Genomic DNA, 24,826 nt, shown 5'->3' with positions numbered 1-24,826 from the left:
ACGGGGTGTTTTTCTTTCTCCTTCTTTTCATCTTTAGAGCGAGTCCATATCTTCTGAAGGTTCCACTGCTATTTACCAGTCAACTCTTATAACCTTAAGGACAATAATGATGAAATGGCACACCTGGCCTGGAGTTTATTTACTACAGACCTTTTCAGGACTGAACTCTGAACTCAAACCAATCAAATTGTTGGTTTGTAATCTGTTGTTGTGTTTATCTGGAGGTTAGATGAGATGTTAGGAGTCCTTGGGAGTGGAACTAGTAAGGTAAAGGTTCGAGGTAAACAGCGCCTTCTTTTCCTGGCTTAGCACATACGTCAATTGGTTTTGGCCTATGAGAACAGGTGACTAGCCTTGTTGGCCAGTAAACAAGCAGATTTGTGATCCTATCAAAACTTAACCTTTGAGAGACGTGAGAAGAGTTATGGCCTAAAGAAAGGGCATGTTTTTGGAAGCCATTACTAGGCTGTATGGTCTAAAACCTTTAGTGTTCGTTGTTGAGATTGAAGTGTTCTGGAAACCTCTGGCCATACTGGTCACTTAAAGACTACAAGAAAGGACAGCATTAAAGCACTGGAGTCTTTGAGAGATGTTTCGTGTGCAAAAAAAGGGAATCTAAAATTTACATAGACTAGGGCGACCACATTTTGGACGGGGCGGGGTGAGGGGTGGGGCATTCCTCTCCTAACTTATGGGGAAATTTAAGTGTACATCACTGTCGGTTCCTGTCACTGCGCATGTAAGGCTGATGCTTGACAATGCAATTTGAAACTGCATCTGTACTTAACTGCCATAATACATAGCCGGGGGGGGGGGGGTTGCCGGCTAGTCTTTAACAAAAGAAATAACTACTAACATGATAGCAGTGGCAAGATAACCTTTTTTCTTTCCATTCAAGATTTGGTGGCATTACGGCTTTCTTAAGGTCTCTTGGCTGTTACTGTGGTGTTATCAATAATGAATGAGACGCAGTTTAACCAATGTTTATGGCATGACAGTCCATTGGTGGCGTGCGAGAGGGCGGGACCTAAAGAAAAAGGTAAAAGCAATGCAAATGCACACACAATGAATGGCGACTGTGGAAAGCAAAAGCAAAATCCAAGACATTTTTGGAGATTTAGAAATCCCGGCCGGACGCATTTTTTAGGTCCGAAAAAGAGGACACGTCCGCGAAAAAGAGGACGTATGGTCACCCTACGCACGCGCTGTCCCTTTGACGTCAGAACCGCTCGTGCTAGCTGTAATACGTTTTTAAACGGGAAATTCAGAGTGGTGTTTTTTGTTTTTGTGCGCTTCCACCCTGTGTGCTGATAACACCAAACAAGCAAACAGACGAGGGAGCTGACTCTGAAAACCCGCGAGTCTACTCTTGTACCGCTTTACCCGTTCTAGTCGCTCTCTGCTCTATCTGCGCGACTGTCGTAAGAAAAGCGACAGGGGCCTGGCAGCTGAGAGGGAAAGCTATCAGGGCACGTTAGCGCACACGTCGGAGTTTTCGCTTTCAAGTGTGACCCACATAGCGCTAACGCCTCAGCTTGCCTTGTTGTGTTAAGTGGAAATGGGAGGTGAAATAATAAGGCGGTAAACTGGGTTACAGGGACAGGCACGCTGTGAAGAAAACCTTAGGATTCGTTCAGACGCTGCTACGGAAACAAACTCCCAAAGCTCTGAGTGCTGAGTAACAACTTCTAGAAGAAGGCGGCTCTTAGCAAACTCTGAGAACCGTTGAGGAAGGGGGGGGGGGGGTATCATCCCTTTCCTGTCCCTCTCTCTTTTTCTTTTATTCTCTCTTTCAATATCTCCCTCTCTGATGGATGTTGCCTTTAACTTTTACGACACACATGCTCCTAAGAGATTTGAACACTTTGAAGAGGTACCACTTCACAAGGCCCGATTCCTTAGTATCGCAGAAGGTCGGCTCACAAGAGACCCGTATTTGTCCTCAAGTGTGTAGTACTCTTACAGTTCAAAAATCATTCCTCTCTCTCTCTCTCTCCTTCTATCTCTCACTCTCTCACTCACTAGCTCAAGAAGGGCAAGAAACATACTGGAGGGCTTGTTTTAGTGTTGAGTTTCTACAGAGGAACGAGGAGGGAAAAGTAACATGAAGAAGCATGAAAAAGAGGGAAGTAGTGAGATGGAAGGAAGCAAGTAATACAGCAGCAGTAGGAGCAGCAGAAGGGGTTTTGGAAGATAGCTAGCTGTATCTACCGCTGCATGACACTGCCTCTGAATAACAAGGAGCTTACATAAGATTCAGGTGCACTGAGATGACAATAAAAGGTACACAGACCACACAAACACACACAAAAAAAGAAAGAAAGACAGGAACGAAAAAGCAAGGTTCTCAGCGACACGAAAGGAAACAATGACACCGCTATATTGTAAGTCTTGAAAATAACAGATGTCATCGTGCATTACGGGCAAATTTGTTGTGGGGTACATTTCCAGTGTAAAATTTCAAAGAGTTACACAGTGTTAATCTCAAAGTAATTACAGGTGGTTGCAATAACGATACAGCGACTTGCAAGAGGATGATATTTTCAAGCGTACTGAAATGTGTTTACATAATTCATATTCATTCTTGTTAATATAACACAGGTAAATTTGGTGTTGCAGGGAATAGAAAGAGAGCACAGAATATGGCTTAAACCTTAATGTCTATTCTAGTCCATTCTATCTCTCTCTCTCTCTCTCTCTCTCTCTTGCCCTCTCTTCTTTTCTCTTCTCCTTGATTCCCTCTCTTCCTCTCACCTCTCTCCTCTCCTCTCACCCTCCTCCCTCGCCTCTTTGGCCATCTGCTTCCTCTATTTCACTCCCTCCTGAGGTTCAATGGGAAACCGTCAGTCAGCTAAGCAGCCGTTTAGTGGGCAGAGCACAAGGAGGGCCAAATCAGATACAGTGTGCAATAAAAGAATATGACCTAAAGAAAACCAAGGATGAAATAGAGTGAGTTTACATCAAGGGCTAGGAAAGAGAGGGAGAGAGAGAAGAGAGACGAGAGAGACAGGGGGAGTGAGAGAGAGAGAGAGAGAAAGACAGTGGGTGGCCTGTTTTGCTGAGGACTACAGATAAGAGAGGAGAGGCTGTTTCTGAGGTAGAGCTCTGTACACGCTGAGGCAGAAAATGAATAAAACTACCAAGAAAGCAAAGCAGCAGAAAGAAAAGCTCACATCAAACACACAGACGTGCTCGCGCGCGCACGCACACACACACACACACACAAACACACACAGATAGAGTGCTTGGAAGCTATGTAACAACAACTGAATGTAAAAGCGTGTCCATCGGTAACAGCGTTACTGAGATGGTTTTTGTACAGAAGCTCCAGGAAATGGGTTCTCCAGTTTGAGGGCACCGGTCAGACAGTACGGTTCTGTTCTCCAGCACCCTGCAGGCTTTCATTGGAGCTGGACACGTATGCGCGCGCACTCACACGCACACAAACACACACACACACACACACATCAGTTGTGCTCGTGTCTAGGCAGTGTGCGGCCTTCCTTGGCAAACACGCACGCACGCATGCACACAAATTAGCTGAGGGAAAAGCACTGTGGCAACAAGTAATTTTTTTTTCCCCCCTCTTTCCCTGCCACCGAGGCCTCTTAATATTCTCCTCTGCTCCATTAGGACTGCACAGGATTGGTCGAGATTGATTGTTTGTACTTGATATTAGAGGGCCTTCAAGGCCGTCTCCAGGATACAAATTAAAGCCGGCATAGACGCGGCCATAGGAATTGGAAAATTAAATACAAACTTGCGCGTCATTATCCGACAAATGAGGAATGATGGGGAGTTTATCTGCCCCTGATTAACCAATCACTGTTGATTTTTGTGTAATCTCAAACTGTTTAGTGGTTTGTTTGAATATTTTTGATTTTTTTTTTTTAATCCATTTTGAAATAAAATTTGCAGATACGTGAATTTAAATGCTGAGGTAGGGCTTAAGCGATTGCACTTTTTTTTTCTTTTTTTTTTTAATTTCAAATCTATTCTAAATAGTTAAAACACGTGGTTAGGCCAGTCATAGCCGAACCGATTTTAAAATTTTTTTTTTTCTTTTCTTCCCACAACCTAATGCAGCCTAATGGTTTTTTTTTTCTCTCTTTGATGTTTGTGGTGAATTAGAAGAACATATTGTGAGATAGAGAAAACAACACAAGGAAAATGAGGTTCAAGAGCTATAACACAAGACCGATCTGAGAGTGTGACATAAAAACCCAGAAAAAAAATGAACATTCTGCAGCAGAGCTATCCGCTGGTCTCCTTCCTCTGTCTGTTCCTTTCTTGGATTAAAACGTTGCCGAGGTCTGTGAGCGAGCTTTTCGCCCCAAATTTTTTACAGATTCCAAATATTCTAAAGCTGCTTTTGGAACGTCGAGCCCCCCCGGAGAGACAGAATCAGCACAAGAATGGACGTGACACGGTCAGGATGGCGGACAAGACGGGCACGGGCGGAGGTAATTTCGCTCGACTCACTTTGAAGCTGTCACCTGTGAGTTGGATGAAGGTGAAAGGACTTGGGGAGGGCGGGGGGGGGTGTATTTAGGTGGGGGGGGGGGCACGGTTTGGGGAGAGTAGGTAGCTGAGTGTTCACTCAGAGAGCAGTGAAGTAATAAAAAAAGTCCAAAGACAGGGCTGTTTACAAAAGACAATCAGACAGATAGACATGGGAGAACCCCAGGGCGAGGAGGGGTGATTGTGTGCTGAGGAATTAATAAAGATTCTATCCATTTGGAGGGGAGAGACAGACAGGGAGAGATAGGGAGAGATAGGGAGGGAGAGAGAGAGAGAGAGAGAGAGAGAGAGGGGCGAGAAAAAGCATCTTCTAAATACTGAACATGTAATCCAAATCTTTTTAAGACATAAGCTACATTTGTGCAAATAAACAATATGTGGCCAATAATCATCCTAAAGATTACAATTTGTAGATGATGATCTCTTGCCCATGATAGCATTCTATTCATATCTTTAGTGCTGATCTAAGCAAATTATTAAACACCAAACAGCCAAGAGTCAAGCACATGGTCTTCAAGCTGGCAGCATCCGATTTGCGGGTGGAAAACGAGACAGACGCCCGGTAACTCGTTCGCTGCATTTCAGATGAGAATCAAAAAAAAAAATTTTAAAAAATCTTTTGAAATGTAGCTTTTAAACGACATTATTTTGGCACATATCAAAAGCGGTTTCTGCGGGTGAGCTCCATTAATTGTGTTGAATTATGACTTATGAATAATGACTTTGGAATAATCGTCTCTTTTTTTTTTTTCTTTTTTCTTTTCTTTGTAGCGCTACAGTTGGAGATGCGTGACTGAATCAGTGTTCAGAAACATGACCGCACCATGAATAAAGGATAAAAGCAGGAATCCGCTCTTTGATATTCATAAGGGGGCACCGAACCATGGTCTCTGAGTTTCCTCCGATCCATGTCCTCCCCTCGCCTGTTTATCTCCGAAAAAAAGGGAGGTCCGTCCGGGTGGGTTTTTTTTGCTTTGTTTTTTTCCGTAGCTGGCCGAGGAGGAGGAGGAGGACCCTGGCGTCGTGGAAACAAGAACAAGGCCGACTGTGATCCGCGCAGGGTCACGGGAGGGTCTTTCGCAGCCAAGAAAGAAACGCTCACTTGTTGTGGAGTCAGGGCTTGTCATGAGTAAGCCCCCCCCCCCCCCCCCCCCCAACCACCACCAGCACCTCCCAGATACCAACCCTCCTCTTGTCCATGTGTGGACCCCCGCAATGTTGAGCCCTGGGGGTGTATGAAGACACAGCTCAAACAGTAAGAGAAGGAACATCGTTGTTTTACCAAAGGGAGCACAGAAATTCCTTTAAAATGGACGGAAAGGGCTGATCTGTCCCCCCAGGGAAGTTTTGGAGGGAAGAGAGGCCAAGATGGAGGGAGGGGAAAGAGGGACGGAGAGACGGAGACAGCCCAAAGGCGTGAGAGGATGGAAGTCACAAGCCAGCTTGTGTCGTGAGCCAGAAGGGAGGACGGCTGGACAGATGCAAATAGGAATGGAATGTGAAGAGGATGCAGGAGGAAAGGAAAAGGAGGCAGTCTTGTGACAGTCACATAGAGAAATTCAAACCAGATCACACAGACATGAGAGACCTTTGGGTAAGACTGGTTAAGTAACACACTGCAAGTCTTTTTATTAACAAAACCACATGGACCGGGGGCGGGAGCAGCTATGACGTCTGTGGGTAGTGATGGCCCACTTTGTGTGATTAACACTGTAGGGAAGACACAGAATTGTCTTGTTTAATCTCACCTGGTGGCTAGACGTCGATACACTGTAATGCTCTACACTACAAGTTTTGTGACTATCAGCATGATATTACAGAAGCTATGAACACCTCGATTTACACTTGCTGTAGGAAAACTATGGTGCTGTTTGATCACTGCAGTGGAGGCAGTTAGTTATTGTGATAGCACTTCAGCTAACTCCAACACGAAGGTCATCCAATATCATATTAAAGATGGTCTATACAGGCCTAGACTAGTACTCTGCAGTAATGATGGTTACACAGACTGATATTTACTTTTAAAAGTGTACTATACTCCACTTTATTATACATCTCCTCACAATTAGACATCCGTGCCACTAGCATAACAGACAGAAGAGCGTTTAGCTGATAAAATATATGAGCTGTGTAAACCCTTTAGAACCTTGCAGAACACCAACCAGCTTCGTCGAGGCTATCTCGTCATGGAGGGCTCGTTTTTGTGGACTGTTTGCGTCAAAAGTTTGCGTCAAAGATTCCAAGAACTTCCAGGAACGTCACGCGAGGCAGACGGCAGGAGCGGTAACTGGGGGGGGGGGGGGGCTGAATGCTAAAATAAACAAAAAAGGGGGGGTGTACGAAAATAAGCAAATAAATGAAGGAAGAGGGAGGGAGTGGAGGAAATAAATCCTAGCACGCGTCTCTGTTTATCGGTAGCATTATCTCCTGAGCGAGGCCATGGTGAAGGGTAGACAGGTCCTATAGTGAATGTGTTTGGAACCAGATAGTGGGAAACCAATTTTCCTTCCCTTCCTCTCTATCCGTCTCTCTCTCTTCCACCCCCCTCTCTAATTCAACTCCCCGTCAGGACCGAATCGCATAATCTAAATAAGGCAGGCGAATGTTTTACACCCTTGCATATAATTGACCGGCGATAAGACAGCGCTCGTCATAGCTCCTGCACAACGTTTTCTCCGCTTATTATTATTTTCTTGCAACGTAAACAAAGCAGGCGAGCAATGCGGTGAGGACTGAACGTAGGATCTGCAGCAAGGGAGCGAGTGTGTGTGTGAATAAGAGTGTGAGTGTGTGTGTGTGTGTGTGTGTGTGTGTGTGTGAGAGAGAGAGGGTGGGGGGAGAGGATAAGAGAGGGAAAGCGTTCCTTTCTGCCATTTCTTATACCCCTGGCGATAAAACAATACACACACGCCATACTTTATGTTTGCATTAAATATCCCCCTAGTGCGGCACCTTGCTGACAGCTTATTCTCAGACAGATTTATCACAACCCATATCTGTTCTCACTGTTCACAATGATACCGGCAGCTCCCGGCTAGCACGCTACAGGCTATCGCCCCGGGCTCCTGAATAAATGGGTCGGATCAATAGTAATCTACAATCCATACTTCGAACGACCATGCACAACACGCATTCATTTAGACATGCACACACCCACCTCGCTCCGACGATACCTCACACTCATCAGGAAAATCAATGTGTTTATGGTTCCTCTCTTCACTCTTAATTTTTTTCTTACAATCCTCGCACAATGAGGACTTCCCATTAGCACTCGTTTACTGTGGTAAATCTGTAGTGAATTTGTGTTTATCTGACACTCGCGGCGTAGGGGGGGGGGGTGACGTTACGCGTTCGTGCCACAGCAACCGCGGCCTTCTCCACAGTTACGTAGCTGAACTTCTGAAACTAGATACCAACAGTAACCCACTTAAAATGAATCCGGCAATCAGAGAGAGAGAGAGAGAGAGGGAGAGGTGAATTGCATCCAGTCTCAGACTATATCATTACAATCAAAAGGCCATCTACATGGTATATTTACACTTCAGCACCTGTTAAGCCAACCGCATCCGCAAGTAAATCACGATCAAGGTCCGAAAGCGCTGCGGAACGGCCAGAGTTGAGCAATCAAGAGGCGACGCAATCAAACGGTTTATTTTTCCTGATTCTCGGCTGAGTCAGTCGGATACTTCTGCAAATCACCTCCTCCGGCACAGACTTTCAACTGTCAGCGCGGAGCAATAAAACGAGATGGAACAGGACGATGAGATTGAATGTTATTGTCATTTTTATGACTCTTTCATGCCGTCATCGATCCGGCCTGCCTGACAAAGCAGTGATAGATTTTAAGTTCAAAGCAAGTAATATTAAGCCCAACGTCCTAACAGGCACAAAATGCACAGTGGATTCAGAAAGGAGTTTTTTATCTCTCGAAATATGAGGGCCCAAAATGGTTCTGTACCTTTACTTTTCTTCTAAACTAATTTTCACCTAAGACATCCGGATATCCGGAAGTTCACAGATACGAGTAAACTGCACTTCTGACGAATCATCATTACTCTTCATTTATGATTTCTATTTCATTTTAGTTTCATCTCCACAAACTAAATTATGAATGAACTGGGCACACTGAAAAAAATCTCAAATTTAAATCTACTCGCTGCCTTAGGCGAAGACGCCGAATGTTACTAATTTAACTCATATTGTGCTTCTTCAAACTTGATTCAATTCATTCACTTGATTTAATGAGGACAACGGGTGTTTGCATATCAATTTGCCGTTCTTAAAACAGTATGTCTGTTTGTTTGTTTAGAGCATATTACTTCGCCATCGCACCTACATTGTCTGATACGACAAAATTACAAACCCTTGAGAAATTTCAACAGGCCTTGCCCGTCGGCAGTCGGGGCATTTGGGATACACGAAGGTTTTACGACGAGTTACACCTCGGTTCTTCTAAAGACATGTGCTTCTCTGAACGGAGCATAACCGCTCAAGGGGAGAATTATAATGTGCGTTTATTCCCCTACCCCTCCCACCCCCCCCCCCCCCCCCCCCCCCCCCCCCCCCCCGCCCCAACTTAGTTTACCTACATCCCAAAAGTGACATCCTTTAAGTAATGATATCCACCTTCGGAGTGCAATCTCACAGGACCACCTGGAAAACCCAAGCAACGTCTGCACTGTAGAGGCAATCTAACTGACGCGGGCGAAGCAGGGAAAAAAAAAAAAATGCAACCTGTCAAAAAAAATCCGAATATGATTATTTAACGATGAATACGTGCATCTAGCCTTATTTGTATGTTGTGTTTTTGTGGGATTTTTCTTTTTTTTTTTTTCCAGTCACTTTGAGAGTGACCAGACACACGAGGTTGACCTTTTAAAGCTGTATTTGTTTATCTGCGACACGGCGCGGAGCAAGCAGCCTAACCTAAGCTCTGATCCTCTGGCCTGCTCGGAGAGAGAAGTGCCGCACCAAAATAATAATAAAAAAAAAAAGGCATGGGGATTAAATGAAATCTAAGTCCTGGATGTGTTGGCTAGGCAACTTTGATATCTACCATAACCCTCTCTCTCTCTCTCTCTCTGTATGTGTGTGTGTGTGTGTGTGTGTGTGCTCCAGGCTCCAAGTTGAGACCCAAACACTATGCTGACACTCACTTTGTGGACTTTCAGTGACCTTAGAGGACACATCTTTTCACTCAATCAGAGTTAATGGTATGCTACTCTTTGCGTTAGGAGTGAAATCTATTCATTTCCTTTCAGTGGTCTCTCTCTCTCTCTCTCTCTCTCTCTCTCTGTAATATGAGGAAGAAATGTGTGATGGTATAAGGTATAGCTGATGTTATCAAGTAAGGAGATAAGTCTTTCTAGAAAAAGAGTAAAAAATGATAAAATATGTGATGGAAATCTATTAAATTATGCTTATATATGATGTGTGTTTGGTCCTTAGCAGGGAGATGTATTCATTGATTCAGGGGTTTTTTTTTCCTTTTAATAGACCTAAAATCTTTCAAGTTGGTTTGACTTTCATATTTCTTACACATCTGATATTTGAACCATTTTATTGATTCAGCAGTATAATGATGATGTTAAATGTTCTCACATATTTGAAATGTTTGAACAGTTGTTTACCACATTACACCACCTATAGTTTTATGTTTCAAACTATCACGGTTACATTTCCACACTTTGTTACAAAACAGAGAGTGTATATTCTGTCCCGTGTAACTACCAGTCGGCATTCATTTATACTGATATCCTAAAAGGAGTCCAGTTCATCTGAAGCTGGTGAGTTGAACATGAGATAGTTTAAAATGCCATTGTAATCTTGCAGCATGTGGACAATATACTAAACATAGCTTCGCTAATCTGTACTTAGAGCTGTACCCTAGATCTCTTAAAAGGTCACTATATTGCACTGGGCACATTCATAGTAATAATCATAATAGTCAAAAGTAATGGAAGTAAAAAGCAGAAAAGAAAAAACTCTTTCAAACATTTATTATGAAATTATAAAGATGAAATATCACCATTCAAACAAAGCTTTTTTTTCAGTAAATAAAAAAAAACAAAAAACAAGTTATATCATAATAATCATAGATTACTTTTGCATTAGAACTGAGTACAAACTGCAGATGGAGAACACATTATATATTTATATATATATATATATATATATGTAAAAAAAAAAAAAAGATTTAAAAAGGGGGGAGATAAAAAGAGAGAGAGAGAAACAGTCCATTATAGAATAACACAGCACATTAAGCAAGATTACCAGGAGCTCAATTTACATAAAACATGTTTTTCTTTTATGTACATTATAAATTACAGGAGTGTAATCATACAGTTTCAGTGAAGCATGAGGTCAAAGATGCAGTAGCCAATAGGAGTTTAGTGTCAGGTGTGACTGTGCCTCTCTTAGCGCCTTTTATCACTCTGCTCACAGCTATTAATCTGAGAATGAGGGGAGGGGGTGATGATGTGCCACACTCTGACAGGACAGCCCCTCGAGGGGTCTTCACATCAGATGATGAAGCAAAAGTACACACACACACACACACACACATATATATATACTGTATATATATATATATATATATATATATATATATATATATACACACACACGCACCATTTAAAAAATGTGAAGGATTGTGTTTATTTTCGAAAGGGTGTCAGTGTCTCAGGGTATGATGAGCTTGTGACTGAGATATGTGACAGAGGAATATAATGAGAAGACTTCAGTGCAAAAACCAAAAAGTGTGTGTGTGTGTGTGTGTGTGTGTGTGTGTGTGTGAGGGCGTATGTGTGAGGGCATATGCCTATCTGTGTGCGCACGTGTGTGTGTGTGAGGGCGTATGTGTGAGGGCGTATGCCTGCCTGTCTGTGTGTGTAGGTTGTGTGTGTGTGTGTTTGTGTGTGTGGGTATGGGTGACAGAGGGTGGGGGTGACGAAGGACAGGGTGGAGGTTGTTGTATTGATGTATACAGTGCAGTGTCACCACCTGCATTCTCAAAAACTCAGCAAGCAGACAAGAAACATTTTCTTCCACCGTTCTACTTTAGCCATTTTATTTCTGGATTCACCTTTTACTCTCAATAAACAACAACAACAAACACAAACAAAAAAGAAAAATGAAGTGAAGGAGTGCCAACATGCTTTTTTTTTTTCAATACTTTACATGTTTTTTCGCTGTTGTTGTTTCCTGTGAGCTGCATTTTTTTTATCCCCCAAGTCATGTAGAATTCGAATGTAAAGATGTAGACTGATATTTGTTAAAGTCAGCTGAGTGTCTTAGAAGCATGGGAAATGGGAATGTTGGATTAACAAAGCATAGAAATGAATTAGCCAGTGTCAGTGGAAGCAGAGACTCCTCATCTAGAGCGTTTTCGCGTGTCGTCCGTCTTAGTTCGCAAAGCAAATCCCCAAGAGATATTGCTTATCAATCAATTTGCTTTGTGAAATGACATTAGGATGGATGGTGCTGACTTTTCTGGCTACTTCGATAAATGGGCTGTCATCCAGAGGTGATAGGCACGGGAGAAAACAAGGTGCACATACACATTCTTTCTCTCTCTCTCTCTCTCTCTCTCTCTCCCCCTCCCTCTCTCTCTCTCTCTCTCTCTCTGTCTCTTTCTCACTCGCAGGCATACAGTTCCTCGCTCTCTAGCACGCGTCTTCAATATAAATGAGATTAAAACAGAAAAAGAAAAAGCAGCGTGACATCTAGCTAATACTGAGACAGATATCATACCATTCATATGTTAGATTAAAAGTCAGAATATGGTCTTCATACATCTGGCGAATCATAAAAGATGGGAGTGAAGAGTCAAAGTAAAATGGAACACAAGCTTCAGATAAATAATTCATCCGTTTATAAAAGTCTTGGTAACTTGTAAATGGTCTGTGTTACTTTTGTCAGAACGCAGGCAATCTTTTTTCACGACCAGCAACAGCATTCTGATTAAACCACAGAGACGACTCAAATCTTGGTAACATAAAGTAGCGTGGGGGGGGGGGGGGGCACACTTGGAGATTTGCCACGGATGTCTTCGACACACAGGCGCAAAGTGAATCAAAGAAGAAAAGTCTTGAGTCAACTTCAAAGTACGCAGTCAGCGTAACCCAGACGGGGATACGGTCTTTTCTACCCCTGTATCAGTGAGGCAGGTTAGCACAATGCGGTTTGGACTTTTACAAAGGCATAACCACAGCTGCCCTCAGGCAAAAAAATTCCCCCACTAAAAAGCCTCCCTCGCATCCCTTATGCCTGTAGACATCACCTCTCTTCTTCCATCAATAGCTTATCACACAGCTTGACAGCCCTGCCCCGACGTCGGCCGTTAAGGCGCAAGGCTTCTGCAGCGAGAGCCCTGCACCCCCCCCCCGCCTCCCCGCCGACGTCCAGGGTTTGAGCTCGCCCTGCGAGCTGGAGGAAAAAAAAAACACCTGTCTCTTCCCATGTCCAGATTCTAAGGGATCAAAGTCCCGGTCAAAGGAACAAAGCTGGTTTGCCATTGGCAGGATGTTGACCAACAGTGTTGGGGGTAGAGGTGGGGGGGGGGGGGGGGGGGGGGGTTACTGTGAGTCGGTATGAGATGGAATCTACAGCGATGTGAGATGTTGGAAAATATTTCGAAAGCTGATTTTTTTGTTGTTGTTGTTGTTGTTATTTTTTGCTTTTTTGTTTGTAAAAGGGCATTTTACTTCCACCGAAAGAGGATGACTCATCGGGACTGGCCTCACACAAAGAAATGCTTGTTGGACGGTTGGCAAGTTTGCCGATTCAAAAAACTAAGCTTTAGAGTTCACAGCCCAAATTCAAGTGGAGAGTCTTGACCTTTTGCTTCGCTTGACTGATTGTTTGCGAGAAAAAACTGCTCCGCTGACATGAGAGACCTCGCACAAATTGTTCACTGGTGCGTGAGAGCGACCCGCTGACTGCGTCCATCATGTTTCAAAATCTGACTGACATTTTGAGCCTATAATTTTAGTCAACAAGCACTTTCTATGGAAAAATAACACAAGAAGGATAAACAACAACAACAACAACAACAACAAATAGATTTCGCCCTTCTCGCTTACTTTTTCGGAGCGGCCCTACGCACCAAGAGTAAATTGAACGTTCTAGAGCAACCTCCTCACAAGTCAGCAGTGTAAAGTGCCTTCGTCATCATCCAATCTAATCTGGCAGGTGTACGAGATTAAGAAGGGAAAAAAAGCAACTGAACTGACAGTAATATTGTCATGACACTGAGTAAATTGTTCAGTGAGTGACAGGGGGTCCAAGAGGAGATGTGCAGGCTTAGCACAGCCTGCCAGCTCTCTCTCTCTCTGTCTCACTCTCTCTCTCTCTCTCTCTCGTTGGCCTGGACCTGCCTGCATCAGCGCAACGCAGCCCAGCTATCGAGAGCGACTTTTCTCCCTCAGGTGCAATAATGTCACAGTCCATTAATCTTCTCAAACTTCAGCCCAATCCCTGGGAGCCCCGTCCGTACTAATCCCTTATTAATGTGGCAAATGAACCTGTGGAAGAAAAGGACGGCTCCCTCCCGGCAACACAATCACATTGGAGAGTCTATTACGACACAGCCCTGTTTGCATAGAATGTCCATTCATTAGCGCCGAGGACCACTCCAGGATCACCATTTGTGACGACGTCCAATTCGACACGTAATTGTATACAAACGTCATATCTATTCCCCTAATGACTTGTTAGTTATATCTCCAGACTCTATGGGCATTATCCTAGATGTCCTTTGCTAGGTACTCACTGCTTGGCAAAAATCAACACAGATGGCTGTTTTAAATGTTACTCCGCTAGCTTATACACACACACACACACACACACATATATATATATAAACCCGAGGCTGGCATTTCCATTCTAATTGTGAATTTGTTACTTTTGTTTTTGTTTCATTTTTCGCTGTGTTAGCGTGGCTAGCAACCAGGCAGGCTATTGTGTGACAGCTGGAAAGATTTCTTTCCACCATTCTCTCACAGATTAGGAGAATTCATTAATGCTTATGTGAAAAGCTGAGTGCAGAGAAAAAAAAAAACAACAAAAAAAAGGCCACAGTTGCTTAAGATGCTGAGTGCTACAATCTCACAGGCTCACTTTCCTTCGACTGTATCATGCTCAGACAAAAAAATAAATAAATCTTTTAAAATATCACCGCATACAATACTGAAACACAAAACTTGATTTTCCAGCATTTAGGCACTTCAGCCGTATAACACTATAAAACACGTACATTTGCTTTATGTTCACCTTAAACAACTCTCAGCTGTTACAGTCAGATGTCACGTGTTTCCAAAACAGTCTTGAGGTTCAATCTTACCCAAGGGCTGACTTCAACAGAGCCACCAAGCCCAGGTTCTGAACCCATAAACCCCCTGGTTACTGTACCACCTCCCTTCCTGCTAAACTGCTACCACTGCACACTGCGCTTTGTGTTCATCTGTCCCTAGATACAAAAGTACATCTTGTTTTGATTAGTTTCCATAGCAAGACATGATTCAATGAGTTTGTAAGACCTTATGTCTGTGAAAGTAACATCTGCTGAAATGAAAGACTCTAGGTGATGAATGGAGGGAGATACTGAACCTAGTGCTGGCACACAGAAATGAAAAACGCTAGCTTGGAAAAAAAAAAAGGCATGTTAACCTGAGCTTGGAAAGATATAACACCTCTAAAATGAAACTTAACTCCTTGGAGCGGTCTTTTAAAAGACGGTATAATTTAAGTTTTGCAGTCAGCTATGAGCAGTTCCTTCCCAATTCAATTTCCTTCTCTCAGTTTATTAATCAAGCACGCTGAAAAGTTCCCCCGTAGAGATGAGAGGCTCACAGAAACACTAGTGCACTATTTAATCAATACCTTAAATGTTTCATACACTTCCTAATTGACTACTTAATATGTCTCCATCCCAAACATCCATTATACTGTGATCTATGTTTGTACGTGAAAGAAATAGACTCTGTCTGTGTGCGCGTCTCTGTGTCTGCATGTTTGTGTGTGTGTGTGTGTGTGTGTTCGCATGTGTTGGTTCACATGTGTCTAAAATCTAGCCAAGACAACAGGCAAACAACGACACACAGAGACCTTTTGACGCAAGAAGTGTGGCTTAGTGCCATTTGCTGCTAAAAACTAGGACAGCGTCTTCATGTGTTCACTGTTGTTTACACTGCTGCAGTTCACTGGGGGTGGATAAAGGGGGAGAATTAATTGCCCTATCGCTGTCAGCTGAGTTTTGGGTGCCATAATGAGCCCGTTGCTTACGTGCCTCTGGCTGCAGTAACTAACAACGCTAAAAGTCTGCTAACGCTAGCACTCACACCAGGGAACCAGCACTAAATACCTTCTTAAAATGGAGATGGAGTAACCAAAGACAGCAAACTATTAGAAACTGAACTCATCTTCCGTACTGTTCACAGTGTGGTACAAGAGCTTTAGCAGTCCTCTGTCTTTGTGCTTACAGTGGTTCTTATTGTTTGACTAACTGAGCTGTACACAAAGGAGTGCGCTGCATAACAGCTGTGCTTGTCTATAGGATAGGAATGATTGGAAGCGCACACACACACTGTATGGGCAATATATTGTACAGTCTGTCAAACTGCACTGGTTCAATGAGTTATTGGCTTTTACGGCAGTGAAGAGTGCTTAGAGAGAGAAAAAAAATGGAAGGAAGAAGAGAATATGACTTGCCACAAAGTGACATGAAAAACAACCAAAAAACCCTCAAAGTTACAGCAAATAATTTTTACGTCAGGCATTGGTACATCTCGTCGGGAAGTGCTTTAATCATGCGTATCCTCAGGCCGGGGTAACGTGGTCTTCGTGCTATGTTATGTGATGGCCAGAAGAATCAATGAGGTCATCGTACCACATAGACCAAGTCATACTTCATGTGGTCCGCTTCAAGGCGTTACTCACTGATCTCTCTTCCCTCCCGGCCACGCCACAGCAGCCAACAGCCCCTCTCTCCATCCTATACTCTCCACCACCCACCCCCACAGACACACACCATTCTGCTGGAGGGGGGGGGGCCCATTAGATGAGCTGTATCTTTTGTTTGCGCGTCTTTCACGCTTAAAAATATGACAGACAATCCCTGATGCAGTGACCCGCGGAGTCCGTATCAGTTAGAGTCACTGTGTGTCACTTACACACAAACACACACACACACACACACACTCACAGATGCAGCCAGTCTCCGTCTACACTTGCTCGCTAACGGTCAGCCTTTATCATTTACATCTGCAACTGCCATTACCAATCAGTGCACTCAGCCCATCGTTAGGCACGAGCCCCTTACCAGGCAAACTGTCTGAGCACACACGCAGAAAGAGAAAGAGAGAGAGAGAGAGAGAGAGAGGAGGTTTTGCACCTCTCCTCCTCCTCCACCCCAGGCATTACAGAGACACTGCATGTTGGCCCAGAGCCAGATTGTGCCTAACAGAACAACAGTGCCACCTAAAGGTAACACTCCCCTCCCTCTCCTCCTCCTCCTCCTCCTCCTCTTTCACCCTCCCCACCACCCTCTCCTCCCTCAGCTCGTCTCCTCTGCTTCACTACACATCATCCTGCCCCTGAGTTTTCACACAATCAGAGTTTGTGTGTTACATTTCGTTCTTTATTTACATTAGTATTTATTGAGCTGGAGAAGGAAAGAGTTTCGTGGATTAGGTTTGTAGCTGAGCCTCGGTATCGAAATGAGCCTAAAAAGATCGAATGTGTCAGAGTTCTACTGGTTAGTTTACTAGTATTGTCTGTCATCATTAAAAACTTCTCACTTAAAAACAATGTCGTTCTTCAAATGCACTGTTTAATTAGCCCAGTGTCCAAGTTATTACCGTTGGTATTACAGTAATTAGTAAAGACATAGCTGATTTGACTGTAACACTCTTAGTTTTGAATGTTAAAATAAGAAAGCTCACATCAAACATAGAGAAGGTGTACATCCTAGAAACTAGAAAGGTGAAGGTGAAACAGATTGCCTCAAGTATATGAACATAAAATAAATATATAATGATTACGTAAGTATGTAATGCTGTCTTTGAAATCTGTCTCTGAAGCGGTGAACTATTTGCTTGATTCAGTCACATATTTAAGGGGGTTTTCTGATGGTCAAAAGATAATATGGTGATCGTAGACAGGCGAGAAAAAAATGTTTCTTTCACAAAATATGAGAGCATTGCATCTTTTCACAATAACTGAGAAACAAAATTAATTTCATCAACTATCCTCTGAATGCTGAAATATGCTGAGATCCACTTAGAATTGCACCACACTAAACCAATTACCTAACCGGCACTCTCTTCAATTAGAAATATATAAATAAATAAAAATCAAACACACACATAGACTCAAAATAAAGGCATGGTGCAGAATAATTACAAACGTAATGTGCCTGGAATTTTCTGTCCAACAATAACTACATACGCTCTTTTGAGGTCTGCTTTTTTTTGGTTAAAAATACATGATACTTGAAGGTGAAATGAATATCCTTGTCTCTGTTTTGTTTGTCTGTTTGCTTGTTTGTTTGTTTTGTTTTGTTTTTTTCAGCATGTAATACACGTAGCCTATGACTGTCATTTTAGTACTGATGAACAGGGCAGTTGTATGCAGTACTTATAGACCAGTAAAAGTGTTCTTTTACCTGTCTGGTGTGTAAGGGTCCCTTTGTCTTGAACCCTCCTTGGGAACTGCACTCCGAGGCACTGAAATGGTCTGAGCTGGTGGACGACCGCTTGGAGAGGGTGTCACAGCCACCAACGAAGGTGTTGTCCAGTGGCAGCTCTTGTATGACGTGGTGCTTTTTCACAGACACTGGGGTGTCGGCTTTCAAGTGAAAAGCAGACTGGGGTGAGGCAGATTTATAGTGTCGTGCCAGATCGGGGCTACTGGGCTTAAAGGTCGTGGTGGGAGTGGCATTCCAGTCAAAGCGTCCGATTCCGGGCTCTTCCAGCTCAGCTGGGAGACTAATGGTGCCGTTGATTGGCTCGTGCGTCGGATCGTCGGGTTTGTTTTCCTCAATGGTGACAAAGTTCAACAGGGAGCTTTTGGGTGACTTCCTTTTCTTACGCTTCTTCTTCTTGTTTTGTTTGTTCTCCTGGTTAGGTGACATCCATTCAGCACCCTGCTTTTTCCTTTGGGCTGCTTTGAAACGCGAGGCATGGCGACAACGCACCAGAACGGTGATGAAGATGATCACGATCACCACCATGGCTCCCGCCACAATAGCGATCATGATCTTCACATTGTCCCCATCCTGGTACGTGCCACTGCTGTCCCCAATGTTTCTGTCCAATGGTGTCTCCATGGTGCGGCGAATGAGGTCATAAATGTAGGACGAATTACCCACGGTGTCATTCACATAAAGGTAAACCAGGACAAGTGTGTGCAAGGACTTCGGGTAACCAAGGTCACTGATGTTCACAACCAGCCTATGAAGGCCAATGTCTGAATCAGTGGGTTTCTCTTCTAAAGTAATATTTCCAGTCACCGGATCGATCCTAAACAAGCCCTTGACATTACCGCTCACTATGGTGTACTTAAGTTCAGCGTTCATCCCTGTATCACCATCTACAGCAAATACCTCGGCCACCACCGACCCAGGAATGGCGGAGAGGGGCACGAGCTTGAATGAGGCATTTGACGGAGGATAGATGACAATTGGCGTATTGTCATTGACATCAATAATATTTATGGTCACCTTGGCAGCCGACGAGCAAGGAGGATGACCACTGTCCACTGCTCTGACATCAAAAGTGTATGAACTCTGCTGTTCTCTGTCAAAGGAAACGTTGGACTTAATAACTCCAGAGTATGGGTCAAGGATGAAGTTCTCGTTATCGTTGAGTATGGACAGTGTCACCGCAGCATTTTCACCCGCGTCTGCGTCTGTGACGGTGATCACTCCAACGGTACTGTACTTAGGCAAGTTCTCCGAAACAAAGAACTGGAAATGGTTATGTGTGAACTTGGGGTTGTTGTCATTTTCGTCCAATATGGTCACTATGACAGCTGCCTGACTCTGAAGCGGGGGAGTGCCGTTGTCTCTTGCCGTCACCGTGAACAGGAACCGTTCTTGGTCCTCCCGGTCAAAGACCCGTGAAGCGGTGAGTACTCCTGTTTTACGGTCCAGGTCAAAAAAGGATGCATTGGGTCCTAGCTGGTAGACAATCTCTGCGTTCTTCCCACTGTCCTCATCTGTCGCACTGATTGTTGTGAGGAACAAGTCACGCTTGTTGTTTTCCATAACTGTCAGTTCGATCACTGGCTGGCTGAAAATAGGGGGATTGTCGTTCTCATCCTCCAGCCTAACCCTGACTAATGCAGTCTGGTTCAAACTTGGTTTCCCAGAGTCAGAGGCTACGATTTTGAAATTGTACTCTTTGGTGCCTTCGTAATCAAGCAACGCAGAGGTTTCCAATAAGTACTGGTTGTCATAAACTGCTTTAAGATGAAAAGGAACATCCTTCTCAATAAAGCAGATAACCTTGCCATTTACATCTGTATCCCTGTCAGACACTGTGATAAGAGCAATCTTCGTGTTGATTGGATCTTTCTCGGAGAGTCGCACTGTGCCATTGATTGGACTGATGATATATCTCAAGTCAATGTTTGGAGCGTTATCATTCACATCTGTCACATTAATGGTGACTGTGGCTCTTGCTGGACTGGAGCTTCCATCACTCGCTAATACGGAGAGTTTGTGGATGGCAGCCTCCTCTCTGTCTAATGGCCTTTGCACAGTTATAAGACCAGTGGTTGAGTTCAAAGCGAAAAGTCTTCGTGTAGATTGAGACACCTGAGTACCAAACGAGTATTTTATTTCTGCGTTGGCACCAACATCTGCATCTGTAGCTTGTAGCTGAACGACTGAGGTGCCTACCGGTGAACTTTCCGGAATGTGAACCTCAATCTGACTCTCTTTGAACACTGGCCGATTGTCATTGACATCGGTTACGGTCACCTGGAGAATGGCCGTGCTGGATTTCTGAGGATTTCCACCATCCTCCACTTTGATCTTCATCACATATGTATCCTTTTGCTCCCTGTCTAGGTTTTGCTGCACAATGAGCTGGGGCCATTTCTCGCCCTCTGGCGTCTCCACAATATCCAAGCCAAAGGCACTCTGTCCATTAACCAACTCGTATTTGTGCACGCTGTTGGGTCCAGTGTCGGGGTCCGTTGCCGAGGGGATGGCAAAACGGTTGTTGATCAGCGTATTCTCTGGGATGGAAATGTTTATCACTGGAGACGGGAACATCGGGGCATTGTCATTAGTATCCTTGACAATGATCTTGATTTTGATCAATCGAAAGTAGTCGTTAGGCAGTATGACCACTTCAATTTCAAAAGAGCACTCAGCATCCTCAAATGACGGGCCGGGGCAGAGTTTCTCCCTGTCAATCCGGTTTGAGGTTGTAAAGATCTCCCCTGTGTTGCTCACTACTCGTAGCAGCGGATTGTCCCCTGCTTTTGACACCAGCCGGTAAACCAGATTAGCACTGGTGCCAGTGGCCGCATTCGTGTGGGAGATGTTCAAGTCCTTTGGTATGTTTCCAATGAGAACATTTTCTTGCAACTCCTCTCTGATAGGGTAAATTAGCTCTTGAGCTATGGCTGGATCCAGCCATAAGCAGGCAACTATGGCAGCCAACAGATAAAAATCTTTTAAATCCATGGTAATAATTTAGTTGGGTTTTGACCTCTGTGTGTCAGACAGTTTTCCCCATGCAATGTGATCAGTGCCAAGATTTCATGAAACCTCGCATTGGTAGTGAAGGAGCTGCCGGACACAACCCTATAAATAAAGAATAATTGTAGCCCATTACAATAATTCCATGTAGCTGAAACATGTCACTAGAGAACAACCCATATATAACATGCGTTGGCTCGATATTATCTGGTTGCCATCGCAATTAGTACGATGGTTATGCAGTGTGGATTTAGTGGAAACTGTTGTCAATGAATAGCTTACGCAGTATAAAACGACTACAAATAAAGGCACCACAAGGTATAATTACCGACTAGGCATTTATGTGTTTTTCAGTTTATTTTTTCAGCATCTCCACATTTTTTCACCACTGTCTCTTCCTTCACAGCCTGGTTCCCTCGATATGGTGATGCAGCTGCAGCCGGAGCGGCCAGTCAAACACTTAGCATCATCTTTCAGGTATTTTCCACATAGTCTTGAGACGTCTTTAATTATGCCCTGGTCTTAACTTTACAGAGATTAATACGTTGCTTACAAGTCTCAGATGAGACCAATAAATGATTAATGTTATACCTAATGCTTTATATTTGGTCAAAGCAAGTGTCTAATTTGAATTCTTATTTCAAGTATAATATGCATCTCCTTACCCCGTCTCCAAAGCAGCCGTTAATGTGTGTAAAATTTCTCTTGCTGATTCTTCGGGTCACACATAGCCTACTGTAGAAATCCTTAGGATCCTTGACTGCGTGGCCAAAGAAAAATATTTATTAAGTGACTCCAGCATTAAGATATCCGAACTGATCAAGGAGCTTTCGGCTTTGGGTCAGTCCGTTGAGAGTCGACTGTCAAAAAAATCCTTTCGTAAAGATACCAGCCGTCAGAAGAAAATCAGCGTTTGATATCAATAAATAAAGCAATCGGTGTTTGCACAGTTCGTTATTTGACATTTAACTTTCCACGGTGAGAAACGGTCTGACAAATGTACTGACTGCAGTTCTCGATGATGCTCCCCAACAAACGGAATCAGGTGATCAGAGGCGCACGTTATGTTCCCAAGAACAAACGGTCCCGTGTAGTCATTCCGCATCCGTACAGACACTGAAAAAAATAATAGAATCGCTGGTGATACTCTGCAACCTGTTCTACTCACAGAAGACTAGTGCGCAGAAGATATCCCATCAGAAAGAAGTCAAGTTCACCAGTCACCACATACATGTTATTTCCCCTTCTGAAAATATTCAGAATTCTTACAGAAAAAAAGAAAAGAAAAAAAATCCAGAGCTTTCCATCCGACGTCTTCAGCGCTGTATGAAGACAGATGATTCTTCAAAGTAGAGACGTTTCAAAGTCCACGCGACCAGAAATCGCCAAGAGCTGAGAGACCGCTTATCCTTGCTCTCTCCTTCTCATGACTGAATTTCTTGCACTAACTCCGAGTATGCCCATAGGGGGTGTGAATTACAACATACCAACGCCCCTTGAGCTGCTCATTGGCCCGCCTCTCCATTAGCGTCGAGGTAAAGGGAGGGGTGGAGATATGATTGGTCTTAAGTAACGTCATTTATAGACAGAGCTGAATGTACCGAAATGCCTGAGGCTGCGGGGATAGATGGCCGTGAGCTTCAAACTGCAGCTTTAGCGCAGCAACGGAGGCGAACTGCGACAGGAACTCTATTCTGCTTTAACCGTTATTCCTCTTGGTATATGTTCGCAGACAGAGCAATTGCTAAGATTGGTGTTTTACATTAAGAGAACGTTACAGTGTATGTTGAGGTGTGAAAGTCAGAGAAATGCATACGTGATTGAAACGGCAGCAAGTAGCCTTAAGAAGCCGGTATCATTTGTGTTTATTGGTATAGTAAGACACCAAATAAACGTAGTCAAATGTCTTAATAGTTTAAAACACTGAACTGTTTATACTGATGAACTGCACGAGGCAGCCACCTTCGGACTGTCAAGTGCTAAATAGTGATGCCTGTATGAGCGCGTTTTGGATAGCGGCGTGAAGGTGACGCTGCTGAATGTCTAACGAACACTTATTTGTCCATAAAGTCTGTATCCTAATGCGAGACAACAAATTCCCAGAGTAATGATTCAGCTGTCCTGTTTTTTCACATCGACTTGCGCTAGTTCATCCCTGGTTTCAAGAGAATCAAACCGAGACGTCAAAGTTACACGAACAAAGAGATTTCACAAGGTTAAAATTTTCCTAAAATTGTATCTTTTCCAATGTTACTATCTTATTAGAGAGTAACCTACTGAGTGCTCACGCAATCTTCATGTTTGAGGAAAAGGGCATTTGATCCACTAAATCAAATGAGCTAGAAAACTTCTTGTTGCTTAACGATAGAACCCCCAACAGTACGTCTATATTATTGTAATAAAAAAATATATGATCTCACAAGGGCCGATGTCTTAACTACAAGGGAGGATGACATTTGATACACTGGCGAACGGCTGTCTACTGCTGTTCGACTGAAATGACCAAAAAAAATTGTTGCTATCCCTGGGCGAGCGCAGCTGAATGCTTGTGTTGCGGTAAACAGTACCATCTAGAGGTGTGTTTGCGTAAATGTGAACTGTCTGCATTGAGCGTGCACATGTGTAATCTAAGGTTCAAAACATGGTGTCAACTATTGTCTCTGCGTTAAAGACAGCTTCGTTAAATGTGACTTTATCGACTTTGTGTTGTAGTAGACTTTCTTTACTATCCTATATAGTCCAAAAATGGTGATCCGTTGTTTTAACTTAAATCCTCCTATGCTTCTCTGTCATCACTTGACTGTCCAAGGAAAACAGTCTAAAAGACAGCATATGGGAAAACACACACTTTACAATCAGTCCTACTCTCACTTGTCTGTGATACTAGAGAGGTGGTTAAATAGGGAGAGGAATGGCTAGAGAAAGAGATGGAGAGAGTCTAAATTGCGAGAGAGAAGACCAAATACAGTTTAGGTTGGTCCTTTCCACACTATCCAATCCCATGTCACTGTTCTTCCTAAGCATATGACCAGGAAGTGACATCACCCACACCAGACAGATGGTCCTTTTACAAAGGGTCACACTGAAGTAACATCCCCACTCTGGTGAGAGAGAGTGAGAGAGCAAGTGAGAAACAGAGAGAGAGAGGGAGAGGGATTTGTGGGAAATGGGAGTGGCAGGGGTAATCATATATATGAAAGAGAGACTTGGGTGTAAAGAGGCAGATGACTGGTTAGAACACACACACACATTCAGTTTGTTAATACTTTTCCACCTATTTTGTCATTCAGATAATTGCCTCCCTAGGTTGAGACTGCCAAGGTCCCAAGGGTCAAGTCTGAACTCATTTTGATCTCTCGATCCCTGAAACACTCTTACTAGTCCTACTATAAGTCATTTAAGAGAAATGTCTCTGAGTTCTTTAAATCTCATTTTGTTCAAGAGGATGCCATTTGAAGCATCAAAGTGAAAACTCCTGGAGTGTCATCTATAATTATTTCAAGCAAGACTTCAAGCAAGGCATATTAAAAAAAGAAAAAAAATCAAACCTTTGTCAATCATAAGTCACACGTAGCATGTAGGCCTACATAACAA

General features: G+C 43.5%; 1 protein-coding gene across 6 annotated transcripts in view; it reads right to left on the bottom strand.

Moving 5' to 3' along the window:
• The window catches only part of pcdh9 (protocadherin 9), a 195,199-nt gene extending 173,982 nt beyond the window's left edge, over nucleotides 1-21,217 (bottom strand). For 4 of the 6 annotated variants that reach the window (XM_030782453.1, XM_030782454.1, XM_030782455.1 and 1 more), the window contains exon 1: nucleotides 18,185-21,217. In XM_030782453.1, the coding sequence (XP_030638313.1) occupies nucleotides 18,185-21,217 (3,033 nt within the window). Of the gene's footprint in view, nucleotides 1-15,372; nucleotides 15,388-16,748; nucleotides 16,752-18,184 lie in introns of all 6 variants that reach the window. The other 2 variants (XM_030782452.1, XM_030782451.1) reach the window with 2 other exon arrangements.
• Between the last annotated feature and the right edge of the window lie 3,609 nt (nucleotides 21,218-24,826).

This window comes from Chanos chanos, chromosome 8 (genome assembly GCF_902362185.1).
Source record: "Chanos chanos chromosome 8, fChaCha1.1, whole genome shotgun sequence".
NCBI lineage: Eukaryota > Metazoa > Chordata > Actinopteri > Gonorynchiformes > Chanidae > Chanos > Chanos chanos.
This window is presented reverse-complemented; position numbering and strand designations above follow the sequence as displayed.